Genomic DNA, 26,516 nt, shown 5'->3' with positions numbered 1-26,516 from the left:
GTCCTGAAAATTCTGTGGTCTTCTGAACACTGAGAGAAGTAATTTACCAATATATTGGACGTTAGAACTGGGGCTTTAAATCCCCATTGTCTGTAACGATGGAGCAAAACTCACAAGATGAAGACAGTGGGCAGGTGTTCACACTCACCCCTGTAACCCAGATCTGTGCTTAGATGTAGCAGTGGCAGGACAGGAATTGTGAGTGACTGAGCTCTGGCTTACAGTGCTGGAGGGGAGGTGGGGCTGGCCTGGCACTGTTCAAGACTCTGTCTGTTAATAGTTACAGCATGGAGGTGTCACCAGGTTGCAATGGTGGGGAGGGAGCATCCCCAGGCAACCAGTCTATTGTCACTTGCAATGTTCAGATTCCACTGAGCGTCCGCCTCATTCATCAAATACTTGTCCCTGAACATTTCTGTGCACCTACTGTGTGCCAGGTGCTCAGATGTAGCAGTTTAGGGTGCTGCATTTTAGGGAGGGCAGGAAGGAGAGCTGGGAGCGGGGTGTCAGGGATCTGCTAAGAAGGGGGTGTGAGGCTCGGAGAGAGAAGCTCAGGCCACGTGACACTGTCTCCCTCTGTGTGACAGTCTGGTACCAGGGAGAGGAATTGGGCCCCCACTTTACCGGTCCAGAGGGAAGAACTCATTCTTCTAGCCAGAGTAGTGATGATGGAAATGGCAACCCACTCCAGTGTTCTTGCCTGGGAAATGCCAGGGACAGAGGAGCTTGGCAGGCTACAGTCCATGGGGTCACAAAGAGTCAGACTGAAGTGACTTAGCAGCTAAACAGCAGCAGTGACAATGACACGTACAAAGAGAAATATTACCTGCTCTTTGTCAAGCGTAGCGCGTGCCAGGCCCCGATCAAGGCGCTGCGTGTAGACCCTGGGCTCCAGCTCTGATTGCGTTTGTGATTCACGTGGGGAAGCTGAGGCTTGGAGCAGCAGGTGACCTGGGAAGGGGCAGAGCTTGGCTGATTCCAGGGCCAAGTCTTTTGGCTAGAAGGTAGAGGTGGGCAGGTGGGGCTCAGGTTAGGGGACAGCTGCCTGGTGACTGTGTTCAAGCAGAGGATGAAGGTTGTTTGTGTGTGTGTGTTGGGGGGTGTCTCCTCAGGGGATTTCTTTGGAGGGGAGGAGAGTGGATATAAGCAAGTAACTCTTCCTGGGTTCTCTGGATCTTCTGAAAATCCTCGGGGAAGGTGGACTCTATCCCCTTTTTGCATACAGGAAGACTGCTTGCAGCTCTAGGGGCTACGTATCTTGCTCAGAGTCGCAGAGTCACTGAGAGACAGGAGTCAGGCAGTCTGGGTCTTCTGACCCTCCCGCCCTTCCTGCTAGCCCCCTCTGCCTCCTGCCCCCCAGCAGACCTGCCTTCTGTGCTTCCTTCCACCTGCTCTTCCTTGCTCCTTTCTGGACCGGACAGGCTCCGGAGCTCCAGACAGGGGCCGGCATCCCAGCTGGTGGAGAGGTGTTACCACAGCCAGTGTGCGTGTGTGTGAGCGTGTGCATGTGTACTTGTGTGCACACGTGTGCCTGTGTGTGTGTGTGAGTGCGTGTGTGTGTTGTGGAGGCCCCGAGGGTGGTGTGAAGGCTTCGGGGCTCTGTGATGTGGGGTGAGCAGGCTGGAGTTCCCGGCACTGTGGGGCTGGTGGCGAAGGCGGTGAGACCGTGAAGGGCAGGTGTCTCTGCCCTGTTCCTCACTCCGCCCCCCACCCTAGCCCCCTCCCCCTAGGTCTCCCATCCTTTCTGAGAGGTGGGCCAGGGCAGCAGTTTAGATAAATTAATTACTCAGCTAATTCACTCAGATCAAACAGGCTTTCAGCTGCGGGGGGGGGAGGGCGGTGCCTGACTGGTGGAAGGAGGAAACTGCTAGTTGACCACTTCTGGGTCCTGATGGGGGCGGGGGGGCAGGAGCACGCAGGTGCTCGGGCTCCCCGGGCCAGTGGCCTTGGTCTTGCCTTGTGGGCGAGCTCTCTTCTTTTCCCTTTTTTCTCTCCCTGGGCTTTTCTTCCCTCTCCTTTCTCCCCCACCCCGCCCCCACCTTTTTTTTGTTGGCATGAGATGCCGCCAGAAGAGCCAGCTGGGCCAAATTTCCAGACTCTGTTCATTCATTCGACAAGCGCTCGTGGGGGGGTCCCTGGCTCAGGACTGGACATGGAGGAAGCCAAGGGGCGCGGCGAGAATCTGTGTTCCCTGCTCTCCTGAGGCCGACAGTCCACTGGCTGAGGCACGACCTGCCCACGCGGCTGGCAGGGCTGAGTCAGCGAGGCCACGTGACGGGGGCACCATGAGGAGGGGGATGGTAACTGGGCCACCGGCCCGAGGAGCCCCCAGGCTCCTAGAACTGGGGCAGGCTGGTGAGAGCCGAGCCAGGCGCGCAGCACCACCCCCGCCCTCGCCCCCTGCCCCCCTCGAGGCGGGGATCGCAGTGGATTCAGGGTCAGGGCTGGTGGAGAGCAGATTGAAAGCCGTCTCTGGGGGCGTGCAGGGCGTCTCGGGCCTCTGTGCCTTGTGGCTGGGTCGCCGCGGGCCTGGCTGAGGGCTGATGACACGGCGCGAGGGGGAGGGGCGGCCGGCAGTGACTTCATTCTGTCGTTCCGCACCCCCTTCAGGCGTCTGTGAGGATGGGCTCAGCTGACAGAGTGGTTTTGGCAGCTCTGTCCTGCCGGAGGGGGAGAGTTTGGCCCGCGTGCCTCCCCCAGCTGGGGTGACTTCAGATGACGGACTGAAATGTCTCAGCCACTTCGGTGATCGTGTGCAGATGTCTCTTCAGGGGACGCACCGAACCGGGCCGTGGGGGGCCTCGTTACCCCCCAGAGCCTCCAGTTCTGGAAGATTTCCTAGAGGTGGGGGGCACCCCAGTTGTTGCCTGGGTAGTGAGTCCAGTTAACCACCTTCTCAAGGGGAGGGGCCAGTCACAGAGGAGGTTATCATAGTAACTGCCTCCAGAAATTCCGATTTTGGTACCAGACATCTGAGGACCCTGACATGGGGGTCTGGACAGCTCACTGAGGGAACGTGGGGCTGGATGGGTGGTCGGAGGCCCTTAGTGTAGGTCACTTTGCCTTCCACACGACGCTGTCTCTGCCCCGACATTGGGGAGAGTCACTTGTGTGAAGTCCCTTTCAACAAGGAACATTTTAATCTTCTGTCATTGTAGCCTGCTGCCATTGCTTTTGTAGTTATAATAGAAATATTTAGGAAGAGTCTGGAAGGACGGAGGCCAGGGGAAGGGGCTGCCAGGGGAGGGGAGGAGGAGTGGACCCAATGGTCTCTGAAGACCCAGAGCTTCTGGAAATCTTCCTCCAACAAGGAAATTCAAGGAATTTCCCGCTTCCTCCCCCAGTGCAGGTGGTGAGTCTGTTTCTTTAAGGTGTGGGTGGCTGGATCCATCTCAAGGTGGACGGGAGCAGGGAGTTAGGTCACAGAGCTCCCTAATTACAGCACCTTCTGGGTCTCCTTCCCTCCTCTCTGGCTCTGATGTTGCTTCAATGGAGCAATTAGAGCCGGAGGACGTGGCCAGAGCCCCAGGCGTGTGACCTGTCCTGCCCTGGGCTTGCCGATGGCCTGCGGCGGGAGGCTGGGGGTGGGAAGAGCTCTCTCCAGGGTTTCTGTTCTGTCCACTTCTTCTCAAGGAAGGCAGCTCCTGGTTGCTGGACTTCCTACGGAGGAGGGTGGGTTGGAGCAGGGCCTCCGTGTTGCACAACTTCAGGGGGCCCTTTTCCCAGAGAACACAGGTGTAAACGTCCCCATGGAGTTAGTTGCGTGGTGACCGCTCTCCTTGGAAGGGCCGCAGCTTGGGGCACCCCGGTCTCATCACTGAACTCTCTTGATTCCTTGGTTCCATGTTTTCTTTTTTTTTTTCATTTATTTTTAAATTTTCTTTGCTGTACTGTGTCTTTGTTGCTGCACGGGCTGTTTTCTAGATGTGGTGAGTGGGGGCTGCTCTTCTTTGCACTACTTGGGCTTCTCACTGTGATGGCTTCTCTTGCTGCAAAGCGTAGACTCTAGAGCACATGGGCTTCAGTAATTGCTGCTCCCCGACTCTTGAGCATAGGCTTAGTAGTTGTGGGGCATGGGCTTAGTTGCCTCTTGGCCTGTGGGATCTTCTGGGATCAGGGCTCGAACCCGAATCTCCTGCATTGGTAGGCGGATTCCTTACCACTGAGCCACCAGCTGAAGCCTGATCCCATGGTCTCTATCATCAGGCTTGGTGCCCCATGGGGCTGGCAGAAAAGTAGGGTTGATACTGATACCACCTGTCAAGACTGGGTTGTGTCTCTTGCGCTTCCCTCCCATGTGGTTGAGAACACATTTAGAAGCAACCATTTAGTCAACAAGGGTTTGTTGAGCGTGATTGTGAGCCAACATTGAGCAGCCGCTGGGGAGACCAAGGTGGAGAAGGAGCTGGGGGCTCGGGGGTGAATGGTCCCCAGGTCTTCCATCTACAGCATGGTCTGTCTCGCGTCGCCGGGCCCCGGAGAGTGGGTGCAGTGGGAGCTCCAGTGTGTTGGCATTTCTGGGAGCAGGCAGGGTGGGGCTAGCACTCATTCTGATGTGGAGACTCAGGGGTCACATTCAGCAGTGGAATCTGGGCGTGCCCGGGCAGCCCTGGACTCACTTTCTCACGGCTGGTGCTTTCGAGGGTGTGGACGGGAGTTTCCAGTCCCTCCTGGAGGGATTGTGGTCGCAGAAGATGCCCAGCCCTCCTGGGAGCTCCCCAGGTCAGCACTCCTCCATGAGTTAGCAGCCCCTGCCTCCGCCCCAGGCCACCAGCCTGCCCGGGCAGTGTGCTGCAGCTGGGCTGTGGAGCTTAAAATAGCCGGTGAGCTGGCCGCTGTGCGTGTGGGGCACCCGCCGAGGCGGGATGGGGCAGCTGACTGGATTTGGGGCGTCAGTGGCTCTAACCCGTGGGTGGACAGTGCTCTTTGGGGGCGTCTCCTGATCGCAAGGCTGGGAGTTCAGGTGTGGCAGGTACAGAGCGGGAAGCAGGGAGTTCGTCTTTCCTGAGACCTTTTAGGGAAGGCCTTGGACTGGACCACAGGGCCTCCCGCTGCAGGGTCAGAGGGTGTCAGACCCGGTGTCCTATTTGGCCGTGACCTTTGGTACTGCTCAGAGTTATCCACGTGGGGGTCCCGTGCAGACCTAAATGAGAAAAGGAGACGCAGGGGTGGGGTGCCAGGTCAAGGTCACCTTGAGTCCCAGACAGGTGGACACTGACCACTGGGCCCCTCGCTCCCCACCCGCCTCCTCCTGGGTTTGGCAGACGCCTCCTCTGGCCTTACCTTTACTCACGAAATGTGTACTGGATACCTGCCATGGGTAAGGGACTTCCCTTGTGGCTCAGTGGTAAAAGAATCTGCCTGCAAATGCAGGAGACACCGGAGATGTAGGTTCGGAAGATCCCCTGGAAGAGGAAACGGCAGCCCACTCCAGTATTCTTGCCTGGAGAATCCCGTGGACAGAGGAGTCTTGTGGGCTACAGTGCAGGGGGCCGCAGAGAGTCGGATGACTGAGCATGCGTGCACTGGCATCTGTCATGTGTAAAGCTGCTCTTGGCCGTGGAAAAACAGCCATTCATGAAACACAGCAAACCCCTGCCCTCATGAAGCTTAGTTCTGGTAGGGAAGAGAGATTGTAAACCGTCAATTAATAAAGCAAACGGTGCTGAATGATGGGTTTGAGTGCTGTGGAAAGAGCAGAGCCTGGTGATGCTGGGCATGCTGGGGAGGTACAGAGCTCAGCAGGCAGCCCTTGGGGAGGTGGCAGCTGTGAGGGAGGTGGGAGCTGGTCAAGGAGACACCGGGGGGAGGAGTGTCCAGAGGAGAGAACAGCCAGTGTAAAGGCTCTCCCATGAGAAGCAGCAGGGAGTACCAGGCAGCCGGAGAGGAGGCGGGAGGGAGATGGACGTGTACATGTCGACTGAGAAAATATTGTGAGATCTTTGTCTTTTACTCTGGAGAGAAGGACGCCTGTAGAGGGTTTGGAGCAGAGTGGGGACCTGGCCTGACTTACCTTAGCAATAGTAGTGAAAGTCGCTCAGTTGTGTCCGACTCTGCAGGACCCCATGGACTGTAGCCCGCGAGGCTCCCCGTCCATGGGATTCTCCAGGCAAGAATACTGGTGTGGGTAACCATTCCCTTCTCCAGGGATCTTCCCGACCCAGGGATCGAACCTGGGTCTCCTGCACTGCAGGCGGATTCTTTACCATCTGAGCCCCTAGGGAATCCACAAGCCTGCCTTACCTGAGAGGGTCACCGTAGTCCAGGAGCCAATGTCTGTGGTCTTTCTGGGTCATTAGGCCACCTGTGGGGGATCCCAGGACCCTCCCCATGACGTGTCCACTCCTGTCCCCACCCTGACCTGTGACTTCTCCTGGGAGGATAATCAGGGTGCTGGCTTCTTCTCCTGGCCTTGGAGTTTCCCCTGGATGGAGGGAGTTGGGCTGTTGCAGGGCTTGGCCAAAGCCTGCTGTTCCAGTGGTCAAGAGCCTGGTAGTAAATAAGCAGGAACATTGCCAGTTATTTGTCACACCATGAGTAGCTTAAAACTGGCCACGGGGGAATATTTACACCATGGAAGGTTGTGAGCACCACAGATCTGGGCTTTGCCCCAGAGAGCTGGCTGTTAGATGTGGACAGCCCACCCTGGTCATCACCCCTATTCTACCATGGTTGGGGTCTTGGGGGTCGGAGCCTCTGCCTCTGTCTTTGGCACCTGCACCTGGTTCCTGCACTGTGAGGTCAGAGCATGGGGACACATTGACTGGGGTTGCCACAGAGTGGCGCTGGGGGTGTTGGCGTGTTCCCCGGGATTTCCAGAACGTGTCCCATGTCGACTGGCGTGGGGGAAGGAGGGCTGGCTGTTGTTCTTGCTGGGTGGTCCTAGAGCCTGAGGGACCCCCCACCCAACTTCTTTCCTCCCCTTGTGCATGAGGGATGGCTCCATGTCTGCCTCCATACATAGGAGCAGGGTCCAGCCCTGGGCCCGGGCAAACCACTTGGCATAAGGAGAGATCTCTGTTAGGAGTGAGGAGCCCTCTGCCTGAGGCCGCGGGCTGGCATTTCCTCCGGCAGCAGGTGGGGGAGGGGACAAGCAGGTGTGCCCTGGCGCCTGGCCCGACAGGGACATGGAAGCGCCCTCGGGGCCGGAGTTTGGGGGTGAGTGACACACAGTCACCCAGACGCTTGAGGCCTTGTGGAGCCCAGCCACATTCTCTGAGCTCCAGCCTGGACATCTGAGCTCCCCAGGGTTCAGGAGGTGACCAAAGCAGGCCGGTGACCCCAGAGAGGGCCTCCGGGGAAAGGACACATGGTGGTGAGCTAGCAAGATGAGCACCCACGGGAGAGGCTGAGGATGGAGGTAGGGAGTGTCCGATGCACGGGTCGAGGTGAGTGGACCTCGGGAAGGTGGGGAGGTGGGCTGGGGGTCTGTGTGCATTGTGTGAGGGTTGAACGAGTCTGGGTCTGCATTGCGTGCAGCTAGGTTATCACAGGAGTGACCGTATGCCAGAGCAACCCTATACGTTGCCGAAAGGACTCTCCTGAGGGTTTCAGTAGCCCGAACAGCAGACTAGAGTGTGTGGTCTGTGACCGTCTTTACCTCAAGCACTCTGAGATGAGAGAGATGCCTCCAGGTCTGGGGTGGACCAGATGCTTCTCTGAGGCCCCCTGGGCGGGTGGCACCCTGAACGACGGCTGCCTGGACTCAGGGAAGCCTGAGTGGGCACAGGGGAGGGAGCCTCACCGTACAGAGTGGCCAGTGGTTCAGAGACCACGTGGCTTCAGGCCCTGAGACCTGAGTCTTCAGACAGCCCAGTTCTCCCCTTTTCCCTGACAGGAATGCCCTTGTGGGGCTTCCCCACCACTATCCACCCCACCCTGTGCCTCTTGTTCCCTTCGGCTGGGAGTGGGGGATGTGTGTGTGTGTGTGTGCAGGTTCTGCTCCGCCATGGCTTCAGAGCAGGCGGTGGGGAGGTGCCCAGCCTCTGTTCCTTCTCTGTCTTCTGTGCTGTCTGCTCTTCCTGCAGTGGTTCTGTGTTCAGTGGAGGGAGAGAGGGGCGGCAGCTCCTGAACTGGGGGAGGGTCCCAGCCATGTGAGTTTCCCTGCCCAGGCCGGCCCCTGGGTCAGAGAGCGCACCGTCCCTGCCGGCCAGTCAGTGCCCTCCATGGAGCGGTTTAGGAATATTGGATTTGCTGGGTCAGGAAATTCCACTGGTGCATGGCGGTAGCCTCGGGGCTTCACCGCACTGCCCAGTGCCTGCGGCCCGGTCTTATCGCACCTCTGGGAGCCGTCTGCCCTCCGTGAGATAAGTGCTCATTACTGGTGCTCCTGGCTCCGGGTGTCCGGGAGGGGCTGGCATGGTGAGTGCCCGCCATGCAGCAGGCCCTCCTTGGGGAGACTGACTGGGATGCTTGGTTGGACTTGGGGCGCTCGTTTGGAACTCGCCTGGAGAAAAGGGCCTGAGAGTCCAGGGTGGGCAGCTCCCCAGTGGGCCCCCACCCTGTAAACCTGCTCACAGAGGAGGCATGGCAGCGCTCACCGCCCCCCCTGCCCTAAGGCAAGGCCCATCCTTCTGTCATCTTGCTCCAGGCCCCCACGAGGCCTGTCCTCTCCCCGCATGTGTTCAGCGGTGATTTCACGGCTCCTGAGTGCTGGGCCCCGGCTCTGGGGTACAAAGACGATGGATGAGCCTCGCCCTCGAGGGCTCCAGGTCTGCCATCTGTGGCCAGATGCCACTGAGTGGGCAGCCTTGTGGTGGGTGGGGGATGGACCCGGGTGCCTTGGTGCTCTGAGCACGGGCCGTGGGCTGTGGCCGTGGGCACGCAGGGTTGGGGAGGGAGATGCCAAGACTGGGGGTGGGGAAGACCTGGGAGGTTTGTCCTGGTGGGAGTTCCGCTAAGTGAGATTGGGGAGATGGAGGGGGAGTGGGCAGGGGTGGGGAGCACGTGGCATCCGGGGTTGTTTCTGCTCCACCCCCGCTGCTCTTTGCAGTTCACGTGCCGTGAAGCCTCACTTCTGCCGGGACGTCGTGATGGTCTTCTCCCTCTGGCTTCACCAGCCTTTGCCCACCAAGATGCTTTTCCTCCTGCCCTGACCCATCCTGCCTGAGAAACAGGTTGGGTCCCATGTCACTGGGTTGGGGGAGGGGTTCAGGACTGGCAAAAGCTTTAGAGAAGCAACCAGTGCAGACTTCCTGCCCTGCAGTTGAGGAACCAGAGGTTATGCAGGTAACCGGCGTCTTGAAGCTGTGCTCCTCAGGTGGGGACCCAGGAAGCCCTTCCCAGTGATGCTGGTCACCCCTCCCCATGCACCCCTCCTCTGAGTGCGTCCTTGCTCATCATCACTGTGGTCCCGCTGCTGGTCAGGCGTTGTCCTGGATATAGCCCCTGCTGCCCTGGGGCTTCTGGTCGGGTTGGAGACCCAGACACCAGACTCATCCAGGTAAACACGTGCTTCCAAGCCGACAAAGTGCTGCAAGGGAGGGAAGCGGAACTCTGAGGATTCGGGCTTTAATTCAGACGGCAGGGGCGGGGAGGAGGCAGAAAACCAGAAGGGACTTGTGAAGAACTCACAAGAGCTCAGGGACGAGAAGAAAGGTGTGTCCTCAGGCGGTGGGTTGAGGAAGAGCATTCCAGGCAGAGGGAGCAGCCATGGCAAAGTCTCTGAGGAGGGTGAACTCTCAGGGTTGCAGCACGGTGGGCTGGAGAGAGGGGCCGGGGCGTCTGCCAGACCTGCGAGGTTGCGTAGGACTGTGGACTGTAGGAGAAAAGTAGAATAGCAAACACAACGTGTGTGCGCGTACATGCACACACACACACACACACACCCCCCACACACACCCCCCCACACACACATACCCACACACACACACACCCCCACACACACCCCACACACACATACCCCCCATACACACAGAACACACACCACACACCCCCCACACACACACCCCCACACATACCCACACACACACACACACCACACCCACATCCACACACACCCATACACCCCCACACCCACACCCCCCCACACACAAACACACACCACACACCCCCCCCACACACCCACCCACACACACACACACATACCCCCACACACCCCCCCACACACACACCCACACTAACACACCCACCCCACACACCCACACCCACACACACACCCACACCCACACATACACGCATGCACACACACACCCACCCCCACCCACCCACCCACACCCCACACACACACACACCCACACATACACCCACACCCCCACACCCACACATACACACCCACACACACCCACCCCCCCCACACACCCCACACAACCCACACCGACACATACACACAACCCCCCCACATCAGTTCAGTTCAGTTCAGTTCAGTCGCTCAGTCGTGTCCGACTCTCCGCGACCCCATGAATCACAGCACGCCAGGCCTCCCTGTCCATCACCAACTCCCGGAGTACACTCAAACTCATGTCCACAGAGTCGGTGATGCCATCCAGCCATCTCATTCTCCGTCGTCCCCTTCTCCTCCCGCCCCCAACCCTTCCCAGCATCAGAGTCTTTTCCAGTGAGTCAACTCGTCACATGAGGTGGCCAAAGTATTGGAGTTTCAGCTTTAGCATCAGTCCCTCCAATGAACATCCAGGACTGATCTCCTTTAGAATGGACTGGTTGGATCTCCTTGCAGTATAAGGGACTCTCAAGAGTCTTCTCCAACACCACAGTTCAAAAGCATCGATTCTTCGGCGATCAGCTTTCTTCACAGTCCAACTCTCACATCCATACATGACCACGGGAAAAACCATTGCCTTGACTAGACGGACCTTGGTCGGCAAAGTAATGTCTCTGCTTTTTAATATACTATCAAGGTTGGTCATAACTTTCCTTCCAAGGAGCAAGCGTCTTTTAATTTCATGGCTGCAATCAGCATCTGCAGTGATTTTGGAGCCCAAACAAAGTCTGACACTGTTTCCACTGTTTTTCCATCTATTTCCCATGAAGTGATGGGACCAGATGCCATGATCTTTGTTTTCTGAATGTTGAGCTTCAAGCCAACCTTTTCACTCTCCTCTTTCACTTTCATCAAGAGGCTTTTGAGTTCCTCTTCACTTTCTGCCATAAGGGTAGTGTCATCTGCATATCTGAGGTTATTGATATTTCTCCCAGCAATCTTGATTCCAGCTTGTGCTTCTTCCAGCCCAGCGTTCCTCATGATGTACTCTGCATATAAGTTAAATAAGCAAGGTGACAATATACAACCTTGACGCACTCCTTTTCCTATTTGGAACCAGTCTGTTGTTCCATGACCGGTTCTAACTGTTGCTTCCTGACCTGCATACAGGTTTCTCAAGAGGCAGGTCAGGTGGTCTGGGATTCCCATCTCTTTCAGAATGTTCCACAGTTTATTGTGATCCACACAGTCAAAGGCTTTGGCATAGTCAATGAAGCAGAAATAGATGTTTTTCTGAAACTCTCTTGCTTTCTCCATGATCCAGCGGATGTTGGCAATTTGATCTCTGGTGCCTCTGCCTTTTCTAAAACCTGCTTGAACATCTGGGAGTTCACGGTTTACATACTGCTGAAGCCTGGCTTGGAGAATTTTGAGCATGACTTTACTAGCGTGTGAGATGAGTGCAATTGTGCGGTAGTTTGAGCATTCTTTGGCATTGCCTTTCTTTGGGATTGGAATGAAGACTGACCTCTTCCAGTCCTGTGGCCACTGCTGAGTTTTCCAAATCTGCTGGCATATTGAGTGCAGCACTTTCACAGCATCATCTTTCAAGACTTGAAATAGCTCAACTGGAATTCCATCACCACCACTAGCTTTGTTCGTAGTGATGCTTTCTAAGGCCCACTTGACTTCACATTCCAAGATGTCTGGCTCTAGGTCAGTGATCACATTATCGTGACTATCTTGGTCGTGAAGATCTTTTTTGTACAGTTCTTCTGTGTATTCCTGCCACCTCTTCTTAATATCTTCTGCTTCTGTTAGGTCCATACCATTTCTGTCCTTTATCGAGCCCATCTTTGCATGAAAAGTTCCCTTGGAATCTCTAATTTTCTTGAAGAGGTCTCTTGTTTTTCCTATTCTGTTGTTTTCCTCTATTTCTTTGCATTGATCACTGAGGAAGGCTTTCTTATCTCTCCTTGCTATTCTTTGGAACTCTGCATTCAGATGCTTATATCTTTCCTTTTCTCCTTTGCTTTTCGCCTCTCTTCTTTTTACAGCTATTTGTAAGGCCTCCTCAGACAGCCATTTCGCTCTTTTGCATTTCTTTTCCATGGGGATGGTCTTGGTCCCTGTCTCCTGTACAATGTCACGAACCTCCGTCCAGAGTTCATCAGGCACTCTATCAATCAGATCTAGTCCCTTAAATCTATTTCTCACTTCCACTGCATAATCATAAGGGATTTGATTGAGGTCATATCTGAATGGTCTAGTGGTTTTCCCTACTTTCTTCAATTTAAGTCTGAACTTCGCAATAAGGAGTTCATGATCTGAGCCACAGTCAGCTCCTGGTCTTGTTTTCGCTAACTGTATACAGCTTCTCCATCTTTGGTTGCAAAGAATATAATCAATCTGATTTCGGTGTTGACCATCTGGTGATGTCCATGTGTAGAGTCTTCTCTTGTGTTGTTGGAAGAGGGTGTTTGCTATGACCAGTGCATTCTCTTGACAAAACTCTATTAGCCTTTGCCCTGCTTCATTCCGTGCTCCAAGGCCAAATTTGCCAGTTACTCCAGGTGTTTCTTGACTTCCTACTTTTGCATTCCAGTCCCCTATAATGAAAAGGACATCTTTTTTGGGTGTTAGTTCTAAAAGGTCTTGTAGGTCTTCATAGAACCGATTAACTTCGGCTTCTTCAGCATTACTGGTTGGGGCATAGGCCTGGATTACTGTAATATTGAATGGTTTGCCTTGGAAACGAACAGAAATCATCCTGTCATTTTTAAGATTGCATCCAAGTACTGCATTTCGGACTCTTTTGTTGACCATGATGGCTACTCCATTTCTTCTAAGGGATTCCTGCCCACAGTAGTAGATATAATGGTCATCCGAGTTAAATTCACCCATTCCAGTCCATTTTAGTTCACTGATTCCTAGAATGTCGACATTCACTCTTGCCATCTCCTGTTTGACCACTTCCAATTTGCCTTGATTCATGGACCTAACATTCCAGGTTCCTATGCAATATTGCTCTTTACAGCACCGGACCTTGTTTCTATCATTGGTCACATCCACAACTGGGTATTGGTTTTGCTTTTGCTCCATCCCTTTATTCCTTCTATAGTTATTTCTCCACTGAGCTCCAGTAGCATACTGGGCACCTACCGACCTGGGGAATTCCTCATTCAGTATCCTATCATTTTGCCCTTTGTTACTGTTCACGGGGTTCTCAAGGCAAGTATACTGAAGTGGTTTGCCATTCCCTTCTCCAGGGGACCACATTCGGCTGTGGTCCATGTGATTAGATCAGCTAGTTTCCTGTGATTATGATTTCAGTTTCCACACATACACAAACACACACACACCCCATACACACCCACACACACACCCCCACACACAACCACACACACACACGCACACCCATGCACACACCCACACCCATGCACACCCACACCCACATGCACACACACCCATGCGCGCACACACCCACACCCACACACATATCCACACATACACACACACGCACACTCTAACACACACACACACACAACCGCAATATCAGCAAAACAGAAGACACCAAGGGCCATGAGAGGGCAGGGTGCATGAGAAGATGGGGTGACCGCTCCCTGGAGAAGGGGTGGGAGGAAGAATCCTCCCTGAGCTGTGAGGGAGCTGGCCCAGGGCGGTGCCCGTGGAGCCAGCGAGAAGAAGGTGACTTATGGGATGGACTCGTGTTTGACTGGAGGTGGGGCGCCAACAGCAGGGAGTTGGGATGGATCCTGGGTTCTGGCGTGAGCGCTGGGATGCGTGTTTCACCCATTTATTGAGAAGTGCTGCCAGGGGTGCTGGGCAGGGGCGAGGTCAGTCCCATGGGGCTTGAGAGATTGGAGCTGCCCTTGTGACAGCTGCGTGGGGCTGCCAAGCACAGGGGTTGGGTACGCGTGCTCGGGGCTCAGGCGACAGGGGAGGCCCAGGTAAAGCCCTCGGAGGACCCGCCAGCACCTGCCCTTAGAATCTGAGCCAGAATACTTTATTTTGATCGTGTGTTGCCTCGCATCTTTCTCGCTCAGTCGCCTCTTGATCACATGGGGACTGGGGCCATAGCTGCTATAAGAATTATGCTTGTCGTTTCAAGTGACAGTGCCTCGTTGACTTTGAGTTCCTTTCTACCGACCTTTTACCATCACCATGGTCCTTCGTGAATCCTAGCCAAGTCTGGTGACTCTTGACCCTGGAGCTATTTAATTTCTACAGCAAATAGGAGGCCTCGTTCCCCTCCCTCTCTGCCTCTGCCCCACCCTGGACCCTCCTCACCACCCCCTGCTGGGTGAACCTTCCTGCGAACATCCTGGGATGTGACCCCTGCTAGGGGCCTCTCCATCCTTCCCTCGACCTCTGTCTTTCTTTTGAACATTCGTGGAGGTAACGTTGGTTTATAACATGTAAGTTTCCCCTGTGCCGCATGGTATTTTGACTTCCGTGTGCTCTGCAGCTGCTTGCCACCAAGAGTGTGGTTTCCATGCATCACCACGCAGCTGACCCCCTTCCACACCCCGATAGCCTTGTTTTGTTCTCTGTGTCTATGGCTTGTTTTGTTCTGTTTATTTGTTTGATATCCCACATATGTGTGAATCACATGGTATTGTCTTTCTCCGTCTGACCTGTCTCACTTAACCCGTGAGGTCCTTCTGTGTTGTCGTTAATGGCAGGGTCTGTTACGTGGCTGAGTTCCATTGTTTATACATCTTTTTTTTTTAAACTTTTTATTTTATATTGGAGTATAGCCGATTGACAATGTTGTGATGGTTTCAGGTGAACAGCGAAGGGACTCAGCCATACATATACATGAATCCATTCTTCCCCAAACTCCCCTCCCATCCAGGCTGCCACGTAGCATTGAATGGAGTTCCATGTGCTATACAGTAAGTCCTTGTTGGTTATCCATTTTAAATTTAGCCATGTGTACATGTCCACCCTAAACTCCCTAACCATCTCTTTCCTTCATCCTTTACCCAGCAACCATGAGTTTGTTCTTCAAGTCTGTGAATCTTTTTCTGTTTTGTAAGTTCATTTGTATCATGACTTTTTGGATTCCACGTATCCCACATCTTTTTTATCTGTTCATCTGTCCTTTCTTCTTTCCTTCTGACACCATCTATCCATAAACAGTTTGCTTAGCAATATATTGTTGAAGACGATCTCAATTCTGGAGTTTAAAAAATTGAGGTGAGGGGAGTAAGTCCCCCTTCTCCTCTAAGGGCAGCCCCTCTGGATGGCAAGTGCTTCCTGCCCTCACCTGAATTCCTGTGGGGCTGCCTTATCTGAGCCTCAGAGGTCCAGGATGCCTCATGAGCCACACATGTTGTCAGATACAGAGACCTCAGTGCAGGACCAGGGGGAGTCTATGTGGCCCGTCAGGTCTGATGTGTGCAGGTGGGTGAGAGCCCAGAGGGCTGAGAAGTGCAAGGAGAGGCCAAGAACTTGGTGTTCACTCTGAAGCCCTCACCTCCCCAGCTGCTGTGTAGCAGAGATTTCATGTATTCACGTCTTTTCATTCCTCTGGGAATTCTGTACCTGCTTCACTTTTTGTCATTGGTGTTTAAAAAAAAAAAAGGCAGCTCTGCCTTGTTCACATGCTCCGAGGTCCTCAAGGGCAGTCTGTGCTTCCAGCTCTCCTGAGCCCAGCAAGTCGACGAGGACCTGGGAGGGGGATGCTGTCTCCCATCACCTTCTCTCTCCGGTGTTCCCTCTGGGCCTGAAGTCCAAGAAACCGAGTGAGCACAGCACCTGACTTCACCTTCCCACCCTGCTGCCAGGCCTGGTTCCTAGGACCCCGAGTCTATGCCGTGCCCTGCTGCTTGGGAAGCCCCGAGACGAAGCCCAGACTCCCCGTGTGTCATGTGAGGCCTCACAGGTAGCTCACTGTGACGAACCCCCAGGCCCCATCTCCTCGCTGCCCCTGAAGGTCCCCTAACCATGCCCTCCCGGTCCCTGCCTCGCCTGTCCCAGCCGGCCCTTCAAGGGGGGCCACGCTCCAGCTTTGTGCTGTGCTCACTTTGCATGCTGTGGTTCATGCACGCTCTGACACTCTGCTGTGCACGGGCTTCTCCAGGGATGGTCTGGAGCGGGCTGGAAGGCTGGTCTGTTTGCTGCATCTTGACCTCCTTGGCGCCTCCGGCCACATCTCCCTCATGTTTGTGTCTCCCAGCGTCCCTGGGCGTCCTGCCCGCGATAAGCCGTCTATTATGGATGCGTGGTCTTTTCATGGTAGACGGAGGACAAAGCTGCTAGCTGAAACTGCCTTCCCGTGGCTCCTCTCCAGCTTTTCCAGAGCTGCTTCCTTTCAGGGGCTCGCTTCCTGTCTTGCAGACTGCCTTCTCCCTGCACCCCTTCCTCTTATAGCCCTCCATAAGGTCACGCAGGGCTGATCTAACAGGTTTCTCCAGCTGGTATGATCTCTCCCGCATCAAAGAAGTGATGCGCTGAGAATGAGTGCAGCTGAGAGCCCTCCGGAGCTGGTCCAGACTGAAGCGGGCAAGAGGCGTCAGCCGGGCTAGTCGGGTGGCCGTGGTGTCCATCAGAGTTAACCGGACATCTGCCCCCAACATGTGCACAGCACCCACGGGACCTGTGTGCCCACCCAGGGGAAGGCAGCCAGGGGCTCGCCTTTGCTGACCTTCGGTCCAGCAGCACTGCCCTGACCAGCCCCCTCCGCTTTGCCCCTTACTCAGCTCCTTCTGCTAATAACCTTTCACCAGGCTCCCTGTTATGCTTTTATTATTTTTTAAAAATTTATTTATTTGCCTGCGCCGGGTCTTAGTTGTGGCATGCAGGCTCTTTACTTGTGGTGTGGAACTCTTATTAATAGTTGCAGTATGTGGGATCTAATTCCCAGACCAGAGATCAAACCTGGGTCCTCTGCATTGGGAACTCAGACTCTTAGCCACGGGACCGCCAGGGAAGTCCCATCCTTGTTATGCTTTTAGATTCTGTTAGACTGGCAGATTCCTAAGGGCAGGAACTGGGTTTAGAGCTCAAGGGAGTAAAGAGCATGGGCTTTGAAAGCACTGTTTCCTTGACTGTAAAATGGGGGTGATAACCATCTCGATCCCGCGGGCCTGTCTGAGGATTCCGTGGGTGATCATGGCTGACGCTGGGTGCCTGGGATACACTGGGGACTTGTATATCGGAGTTGCGGTTATCCTTCTGATCATGACTAAGTTGCGTGCCCTCGTGGAACCTCACTGAGGCTTTGTGGGTCAGCCGACGACTGGGACTTCAGTGCCCTTTTGACGAGCAGGGCCGGGAGGGAGCAGAGCAGAGCTCTGGTTACACTGGACAGCCCCTCCTCCTCTCCTACCTTCCTGTGGTCCTGTATCCCTGGCCCCCCTGCTACCCCCCAGGGCGTCAGTTGCTGAGGAAATAGTTACTGGCAGGAACCCAAGTATAATCAGAAGTGAGTGTGGAGCAGTCCAGGACAGTGTGAGTTGGGGAGAAGAGAGAGTTGAAAGGAAATTAGAAGGCAGAGAGGGCTGGCCTGGGGGGCCCTGACTTACGCCAAGTGCCCATCCTGAGACCAGGGATGGCAGCCCCTGGACAGCACTCAGCCTTGTCAGATGGTTCTCACACTGGCCCACTCCTCGAGGGGGTGGGCTCTGCGAACCCCAGTTTAAAGAGGAGGAGATGGCACCTCAGAAAGGTGAACTACCTTGCCCCGATCACACACTAAAATCTCAGCTCAGAGTGAAAAATAGGTTTCTCCAGCTGGTATGATCTCTCCTGCATCAAAAAAGTGATGTGCTGAGAATGAGTGCAGCTGAGAGCCCTCCGGAGCTGGTCCAGACTGAAGTGGACAAGAGGCGTTAGCCGGGCCAGTTGGGTGGCCGTGGCGTCCATCAGAGTTAACTGGACGCCTGCCCCCCACGTGTGCACAGCACCCATGGGGCCGCAGTGCCCAACCAGGGGATGGCAAGTTGCCATGGCTGTGACACACACTGGGTTCCGTTTCTGGGCTGCCATGTGAGTGGGGAAGGGGCTTGGAATAGTAGCACCCCTGCTGGTCCCTTTGAAGAAGCTGAGGTGCCCTCAGAATAAGTGACTGCACCCCGGAATGCCGGCCTGCCTCCAGTCCCGTGATGCAGACTCAGCAGCCTAGGGCCCTGTGGAACATCTGTGATGAGGGTCGTCGGAATGAATGTCCCCCTCGGCCATAGCCGCATGGTAGCTCTGTTCCTGCCCGCCGTCTTGGTGATTAAGGTCCTTCTGCCTTCCTGGCTGGATCGTGTGTACCTGAAGGGCAGGAGCCGCACACCTCATACATTTTCCCCTGGGCGCTCAGCACAGAGCAGGTGTGGAGTAAACGTCTCATGGGATCCGGGGAGGACATGGCACACTCACCCCAGCCAGGTACCCTACGCAGCGCCTCCCGGCGGCCAGGCGCGGTGTCGGGCGTGGGATACAGGGACGGGATGCTCTGGGGCTCTCTCAACCTCTGGCTGGTGGCGAAAAGAGAGATGCCCTTCCCCTCCGTCTTCTGGTCCTCTCTATTTGCCAACTGGGCAGTGCAGACCTCCGCGCGAGCCCGGGCGCAGCTGGTGTTTCGCGGTAGGAAGCAGGGCTGCTGGATGCTCAAAAGCCCTCGCCCAGAGCATTCTTGGTGCTGCGCCCTGGGCATCCGGTAGCCCCCGCGCACCCCGCTGTCACCCTGGGCGAGGAAGGATTCGGAGGGGCGAGGAAGGATTCGGAGGGGCAAGGCAGGGCCCTACCTGGGTCGTCTACTCTTCTCAGCCGGATGGGGGTCCTGCCCGGAGCGCGGGGCAGGGGAGGGTGGGTGGGTGCGGGGAGCTCGCGCAGCTGCAGGAGCCTCCGGAGCCGCGGGTGCGCGCGCGCGCGCGCGGAGGGGGGCGGGGCGGGCGGCGCGGGTCGCCGGCGCCTTTCCCACACCTCGCGCCTCCCCTGCGGTCCCCCTCTCCCCGCGCGCCCCAGCCAGACCCACGTGTGCAGACGCGCCAGCCTCTGTGTGTGTGTGTGCAGCCCGCAGACCGTGTGCCGGGCTCGGAAAGGCCCCGTGGACACAGGGGCGGCGGGCAGCTCGACTGTGGCCCCGCTTCTGTCCCCTCCAGACCTCCCCAGCCCTCTCCTCTGGTTTCCTTGGATCGTGGTTCCTCCAGCCGTTGCCCGCCCCCTTTTCTCCCCTGGAAGAGGCCAGCGCCTTGCAATGAAGGTTCTGGTTCACCCCGGCTCCGGAGCCCTTGACATTTAGCTGGGCTCGCGGCGCACTGGTGTAGGCACCCGGCAGAACGCTAATCCCATTAAAGCCGTGGTGTCATCGGGGAGGGGGGCTGCCCCCCTGCAGGCCTGGCGCTCATTGGCCGAATGCAAACCAGGGGGTGGGGCCGAGGGCCGGGGAGGGGGCTCCGGCGATTTCAGAGTCGGGAGTCGGGAGTCGGGCCGGGATTTCGCAGGGGGAGCCCAGCGGTGGTTGCAGCTGCGGCGGATCCCTCGTCACTAGCCGCCGCGCGCGCGCCCGGCAGCCCAGGGCCCCGGGGCAGCTCCGCAAAGTCGCGGGGCGAGAGGAGGCCGGCGCTCGCAAAGTGGCCGGGCCGGGCTGAGACTGAGAGAGGTGTGCCCGGGAGCCCGAGCCCGGCGCCCCGGTGCCTCGCGTGGAGCGGCGGTGCAGCGCCTGGGAGGCGAGCTGACGTTTGGGATCGAGAAATACAATCGCAGCCTCTTTAGAGGCGCTAAGTTACGCCGGCCAGTCGGCGCCCGGGGAGCGCGCGTGCAGCCAAGCCGCGCTGCAGAGCCCTCCCGGGCCGGCCGGTGGGGAACGGGGCCCCGACCCCCCCCACCCCCTACAACCCCGACCCCGGCCCCAGCGCGGAGTCCGGCCGGCAGCGCGCCCGGGGACTGAGCCGGGCCGTGCGAGGCTTCTCCGACCCAATCGCAGCCCCGCGCCCTTCTCGGGCGCCCCTTCTGTGCCACTCCGGGAGCGATGCCCCCCGCCCCCCGCGCCCCCCGGGAGCGACGCGAGCATGGAGAAGTCGAGTAGCGAGGATTCTTCGATCCACCGGAGTCCATCTTTGGACAGCAAGGACTCGGACTTTGCCAAGCCGTCCACCTCGGGCCGCCCGTTCGGCCGCGGCTTCACGGCCGGCGCCTTCTACGGCACCGCGGGCTCCCGCGGCCAGAGCCACGCCGAGGCCGGCGTGAAGACCGACAAGTACAATGCTCCCAAAGGCAGCAAGTACGTGGTGTTTTACCTGGACCTGTCCTTTGTTTTCCTCCTAGAATTTAAGAAGTGCAACATGGCCAGGGGCTGCCTGTGCTGCCTCAAGTACATGATGTTCCTCTTCAATTTGATATTCTGGGTAAGTCCTTTCGAGTGTCTCGCCCGCCTTGGCCCCTCCTCTGTGCTTAAGCACATACCCTCTCCCTGCTCCGAGCAGCATGGCCCTGCTCTCTGCACGGCGTTAAGTGGGTCTTAAAACACAGTTCCCCTCCCTCTCTCATATATCTTTCTCACTCCTTGGTGGCTGAATGGAGACTGCAACTCTTCTAGGAGAGACTTGCTTTACTCCTAGGAGGCTGCTGAAGTTTGCTGCCACCTCCTCCACCCCACCCCCATCCCCAAGAAACCCGTGCCTCCAACTGGGTCCTGTGCAGAAATAGGTGTGGGGTCGGAATTTTTAACAGCTGTGACCTTGAGTTGAATTCAGGCAGAAGTGCATATGGTTTTCCGAGTTTCTTTTTGTATTCCTCCTGCATTTAGGAGAACACAGTCTGCAGCATTTTATGGGCATGAGGTGGGTTAGTGGTGGAGGTCACGCCCCTCCCCCTTCCTTCCAGTGACTCCCAGGAAAAGCTGGGGGGGCCCCTGTCCCAGGCCAAGGGGGCCTCTGAGTGGCCTGTAGCTCTGCCCAACCCCCCCCCTGCCCCGCCCCGGGAGTTGGGGCTTGCGGGGAGAAGGAGGACGTGGGAGGGGTGCTGCCATTGGGTGGCGGCAGCTGCTTTTGAGGGATTGCAGTGGACTGGGCAGCAAGCGGGCCAGCCATGTGCTCTGGCCGTGGAACCCGGAGACTGGAAGGGACAAAGGGCGTGCCCCATCCTTGGTGAGAGATGATGTTCCAGGGGAGGTGTCAGTGGGTGGGGTGGCTCGGAATTGTTCTCCGTCTGCTGTTCTCCTCCTTCCCCTGTGTGCATGAGGAATATCTATACTAATTTGGCGAATTGAAAACTTCTTACATTCATATCTGGTTCTTCCTTCAGCCCAACTTCTGCCTTCGCCTTTCTCCTCCAGAGCCCAGATGTATGTATTTAGCACAGATGTTTGGCTCTGCCCCAGGGCTGTCCTTCTGCCTCCTGGAGGCTGTCAGCTGCCCATGGTCCAGGAGGAGTCCCCGGGGCGGGGGGGCAGGGGAGTCATTCAGTGCAGTGGGCTGGGTGCAGTGTGCTTTGGTGTTCAAGCGTTTGTGTGAACTGACCCACTTGAACTGAAAAACTTTTGTGGGTGTGTAGGGTTGGGCAGGGTGAGTTTTCTCATAGACAGGGTGCGCTCAGGCCAGGGCAGGAAGAAGCCTGGCCTCCGGCCTTGGTTCTGCATTAGCTCTTCGTGTGACCTTGGGCAAATCATTTCATCCCCAAGGACTGGTTTCTTTGCAGTCCAGTGGCGGTGGGCAGTTGTGATGGTCTCCCTCACAGCCTCACCTCCTTAGTTACGGGATGTCCTGCCTGCTTGCCTTCACTCTGGGGAGGGAGGCCCTGTCCCTTCTCTTCCCAGGAATCTGGTCTGAGATGGTCTGAGTAGGATTTCCCCAGACACCTCCATGGCCTGGGGTCCTCTGGCCACGACTGTAAGGTGTTACCTGTCCCATGGTGAGGGGAGCCTGGGGCAGATCCATGGGAATGTCAGGAATGATTCTGGGGCCGCCCTTGGGCAGCTGCTGCTGGTCCTCTGGCTCGTCTGCCAGCATCAGTGTCAGTCAAGCGCCCGTGTGTATTTCTCTGGTGCCTGCGGATTTGCATGAATGCGGCCCGTTCACTGTGCATGGCTTCCCTCTCTGCCCTTGTTCATGGTCTCGACCTCCCCTTCTGCCTTTCTGCCCACGCTTCTCACTTACTAGAAAGACCCTCATGGGACGCTCCCTGCCCTGGCCAGTACCTCCCACTCAGCTGCGCTCCTCCCCACCCCCACCCCGCCACCTTCTGGCCGGAGTAGGTATGACTGCCTCTTCATTTCTCCAGGAATTTAGGGACCTTGGCCCTGCACATAGAAGGCACTATTAATAGTTATGTGTTTGTTGGTGAATGGATGAAGGATCAGCGCACACAATTCAAACGTGGGGGAGGAGTTCCCACATCCCACTTGATGGGAAGGAGAAGTCAGTTCTCAAACTTGTCAGTGGCGCAGGCCCTCCTAGTTGCTTAGCTGTAGGGTGACAAGCGACTTTCAATCCCAAGAGCGAGCCGGTTGGTGGAATGGCCTTCCCTTTTGGTTACAGCGAGAAAACTTACTCCTCCTATTAAGAAAGCTCCTCCCACCTGTCTTTTACCAGGCAAGAAGTCACTCTCTCCTAGTTTCTGACTTTGCTGGTTACTTAGTATTTTCAGATTTCTCATGACATGCTATGAGCTGGGAAAACTTGGAGTCTCCGAGACCCAGTTCTTTCATGCTAGTAGTGAATGAGACGAGGACATAAGGCCCGGACCTTAGGAGAGACGGAAAATCAGCACAAGAGAAACGGGTGCTTGTGTGAGTGTGGCCGTTGTGGGCACTGTGTTTCTTGAGAGGAGGAGGAGCAGGTGCGGCCCAGATTTGGGCTGGTGGTCCCTGTGCTCCAGTGCGGCAGGGGCTTCCTGCAGGAGGCGCTTGGGGGTCTGAGACGGGTGGGGGGAGCCACGGAGGGAAGAGCCAAGTCAGGAGAGAAAGATCCGAGGCGGGTGGGGCTGTTGATGAGGCAGGACCCCTGGAGAGCCCTCCTGGAAAGCACAGCTGGGAGTGAGAGGGTGGGGGCCAGGAGGCAAGCGGTCTGGTCAGAGCCGAGCCCTCGGGGACCCAGAGCGATTGTCAGGAATTGTGTAGCATCCGTTCTCTAGTCTCCTGGCTCATGTCCCCAAAGGAAGCTTTTCTTTCTAAGGAGGCGTTAGAGTTGAACCTGATGCCTGCAGTCCATACATAGAGATCTTCCCATAGATCCTGAAGCTTACCTTGTCCTTCTCCAGACCCGCCTCTTGTTTCTACACCCCCTTCCTCTGGGGAGCCCGCCAGGGAGGAGTCCTGCTGCCGGGAGGGGTGCAGCCTTCTTGCACCGCAGCCCCCCTCGCAGGCCTGAGTGGGCTCAGTTCCTGGCCACTGGGTGGAGCTTCTGGGGTGCTGGTATTGGTGAGGGCTGGGGTGACATCACCGGGGGCAGGATGGAGGTGGAGCCCTGGGGCTGGCACCGCCTCCTTCTCTTTCCCAGGAAAGGGCAGGTGCCTTGCAGGCTGCTGGGCGCCTGCCTGGGCGGAGGCGGGGGTGGTGTTCAGGTCTGCCCCTGGCACCGCAGACTAGAGCCAGCTGGTGCTAGCCAGGTTGGCGCCCGGGACCGCATTTCTAGGGCCTGATATAGATGGTGGGGTAGAGGTCAACTTGCCTGAATGAAGCTCACCTCCTCTGGGCCTGCATACACCCTGCCCAGATCCTCAGGGCTAAAGAGAAGGCTGGCTTTGAGGTGGACAGGAAGTGAGCTGGCAAGACGTTTCCCCGACCTGAGGGGCCCTTCCACCAGTCCTCTGGCCACGGCAGTCAGCCCCATCTCACTGGCCTCCCGGGACCATCTGGTGGAATTCTCCAGGCAGAGATCAGGTGTATCTAAGCCCCTCTGCTGCTGCTAAGTCACTTCAGTCGTGTCCGACTCTGTGTGACCCCACAGACGGAAGCCCACCAGGCTCCCCCGTCCCTGGGATTCTCCAGGCAAGAACACTGGAGTGGGTTGCCATTTCCTTCTCCAATGTGTGAAAGTGAAAAGTGAAAGTGAAGTCGCTCAGTCGTGTCCGACCCTTAGCAACCCCACGGACTGCAGCCTACCAGGCTCCTCCATCCATGGGATTTTCTAGGCAAGAGTACTGGAGTGGCTTGCCATTGCCTTCTCCGTCAGCCCCTCTAGGAGGGCATAAAAGGCTCAGGGCTTTTAACTCTGAGTACAGGGGGAGCTCCGAGTGCTAGGGGACTCTGTCCCCTTCTTGGGACGGCATGTTGTGACCCCAACCCAGTTTCCCCCAAACCACACTGAGTTCCTATCTTGTATGGAGCAGGGGGTGCTGGTGGTAGAGCTGGGGATGCTATCATAATTGCTTCTCAGGATCATGGTCACTTTTCACGTGGCTGGCAGATCTGTCCCATCGCTTTAAATCATGCCTGGCAGAGCGGTGACATTCTGGCCCCTTTGGAAAGTCTGTTCCTGGAGGATTGCTTCCTTAATAAAGGCCAATTAGCCAAGGGTGCCTGCCGGAGCAGGAGGAAGGCTGGTGCAGGGCTGGGTCGGGTGGGAGGTTGCCCTGATTAACCTCTCCTATGTGGGGGCAGGGCTCTAGCTTGGCCCCCCCTCAGGCTGTTCACTTGCCCTCTGGGTGCAGGCAGCTTGATCTCAGCTCTCCAGTCACCTCGGGGGCACGTATTCAGTACTGGCTTGGTTGCCAGTGGACGCCGTTGCTGCCCCGTGGTCCATGATGCCTGGGACAGGGTCTGTGCACAGTGCGGGTGGGGTGGCCTGGGTGTCCTGAGTTTGTGGGCTGCCTTCTCTCGGGGAAGGTGGGGGTGGGCTCTGAGGGGTCAACACAGAATCCGAGCAGGACATACAGGCCAAGCTGGGCAGCAGGAGGCATGGAGAGGCTCCCCCCAACCCCCGGGGCTACCGGCCTGCTCCCCGCAGGGCAGCTCCACGTGGATCCTCGGGGTGGGTCAGGCAAGGGAGGGGGGCAGACGCCCGGAGCCCCGGGCACGTGGCTGCGAGGGGATGCCGGCTGTGTTCGCTTCCTTTCAAAGCATTAAAAATTAAACTTCCTTGTCTTGATATCTATTTTTAAATCATGTCAGAGCCAGCATTGGTGTCAGTCAAGAGGGGGTGGGGAGGAGGAGGGTGGAGAAAGAGAGAGTCCCGCTGAAACAGGGAAAATGCTGTCACCGTCGTGGGGAAGGGCCCCAGGCCTGTCCCGCACCATCCGCCGCTGCCCCGAAGGAGCACAGAAAAGGCTACCGGCGCCTCCACAGCCCTCCCCGGAGGACGGGGCCTCGCCCTGCTCTGCCTCCGTGCGCCCGGCTGCCCTTGGCTGAACTTGACGGCGGGCTCACTGGGCTGTGGGGTCTCAATCGAGCCCATGCACTCATGCCACAACTATTTCCTGAATGCCCGCAGCGTGCGCAGGGGCCTCCAGCGCTGGGGACCGGCTGACTGGGCTCACACAGGGCGGATCAGCTTTCCCGGCCAGGAAGTCGCGGCTGGAGAGGTCACCTGGCCTGTCCTCCCCCCGGGGCACTTGGACACTGAGCGCCCCTCACCCTCCCCAGCATTCTGGGCTGGGGCAGCGGTGGCCCTGACCCTGCATCCATCCTGGGAGCCTGACTTAACCTGTCTCTCCCTTCTCTCATGTGGGGTGGTGGCTATCTGACCCCCCTCTCCAAAATGTCTGTGTCCATCAGAGATAAAGGTGAGGGAAAAACCGCCTGTTTCTTTTAAAGAGTGTCCGGTTTTAGAAAAAAGCATTAGTGAATTATGTCTTCTCTGTTTCTTCTGTGGAAAGGGCTGATCGGGTTGCTCTATGGCTAGTGTGCCCTGCGTGCATTTATTGAGCACCTGCTGTAAGCCCAACAGAGGAGTCAGCCACATAAAATAGGCAATTGCAGTTCTGGGCAGTAAGTCTCCATAGAGCTTCTTGAAAAAGAAAAAAGTGAAAGTCGTTCAGTCGTGTCTGACTCTTTGTGACCCCATGGACTGTAGCCTGCCACACTCCTCTGTCCATGGAATTCTCCAGGCAAGAATACTGGAGTGGGTTGCCATTTCCTTCTCCAGGGGATCTTCCTGATCCAGGGATTGAACTGGGGTCTCCTGCACTGTAGGCAGATTCTTTACCATTTGAGCTACAATGACCCAGTAATTAATACTGCTTAATAGCAACAAGATACAGAGAGGAGAGTGACAGCTGGGATTTGAAGGATGAATAGGAGTTTGCTGGATAGATGAGGATAAGGCCAGGGAGAAGGGTGATCCAGACAGAGTCTCCAGCATGTGTGAAATGGGCTTAACACAGGAGACAATGGGTAATAACAGCCTGGACAGGGCTAGCAGAGCATAGCTTCCTGGGCTGGTGAGTGGCTGGGGTTCGGAGG

General features: G+C 56.7%; 1 protein-coding gene across 5 annotated transcripts in view; it reads left to right on the top strand.

The window, feature by feature from the left end:
- TSPAN9 (tetraspanin 9) overlaps positions 1-26,516 on the top strand; it is a 195,019-nt gene that overhangs the window by 100,815 nt on the left and 67,688 nt on the right. For 4 of the 5 annotated variants that reach the window (XM_055396281.2, XM_055396282.2, XM_055396283.2 and 1 more), the window contains one exon: positions 20,444-20,523. In XM_055396281.2, coding sequence (XP_055252256.1) covers positions 20,461-20,523 — 63 coding nt within the window. In that variant the 5' untranslated portion in view covers positions 20,444-20,460. Of the gene's footprint in view, positions 1-19,595; positions 20,524-26,516 lie in introns of those variants that run through there. The other variant, XM_088837414.1, reaches the window with a different exon arrangement.

The sequence above is a fragment of the Moschus berezovskii genome, chromosome 6 (assembly GCF_049115385.1).
Source record: "Moschus berezovskii isolate FMDL1 chromosome 6, NW_MosBer_1.0, whole genome shotgun sequence".
Lineage (NCBI taxonomy): Eukaryota > Metazoa > Chordata > Mammalia > Artiodactyla > Moschidae > Moschus > Moschus berezovskii.
Note: the sequence above shows the minus strand (reverse complement) of the source record. Positions and strands in the feature narration are given on the sequence as shown.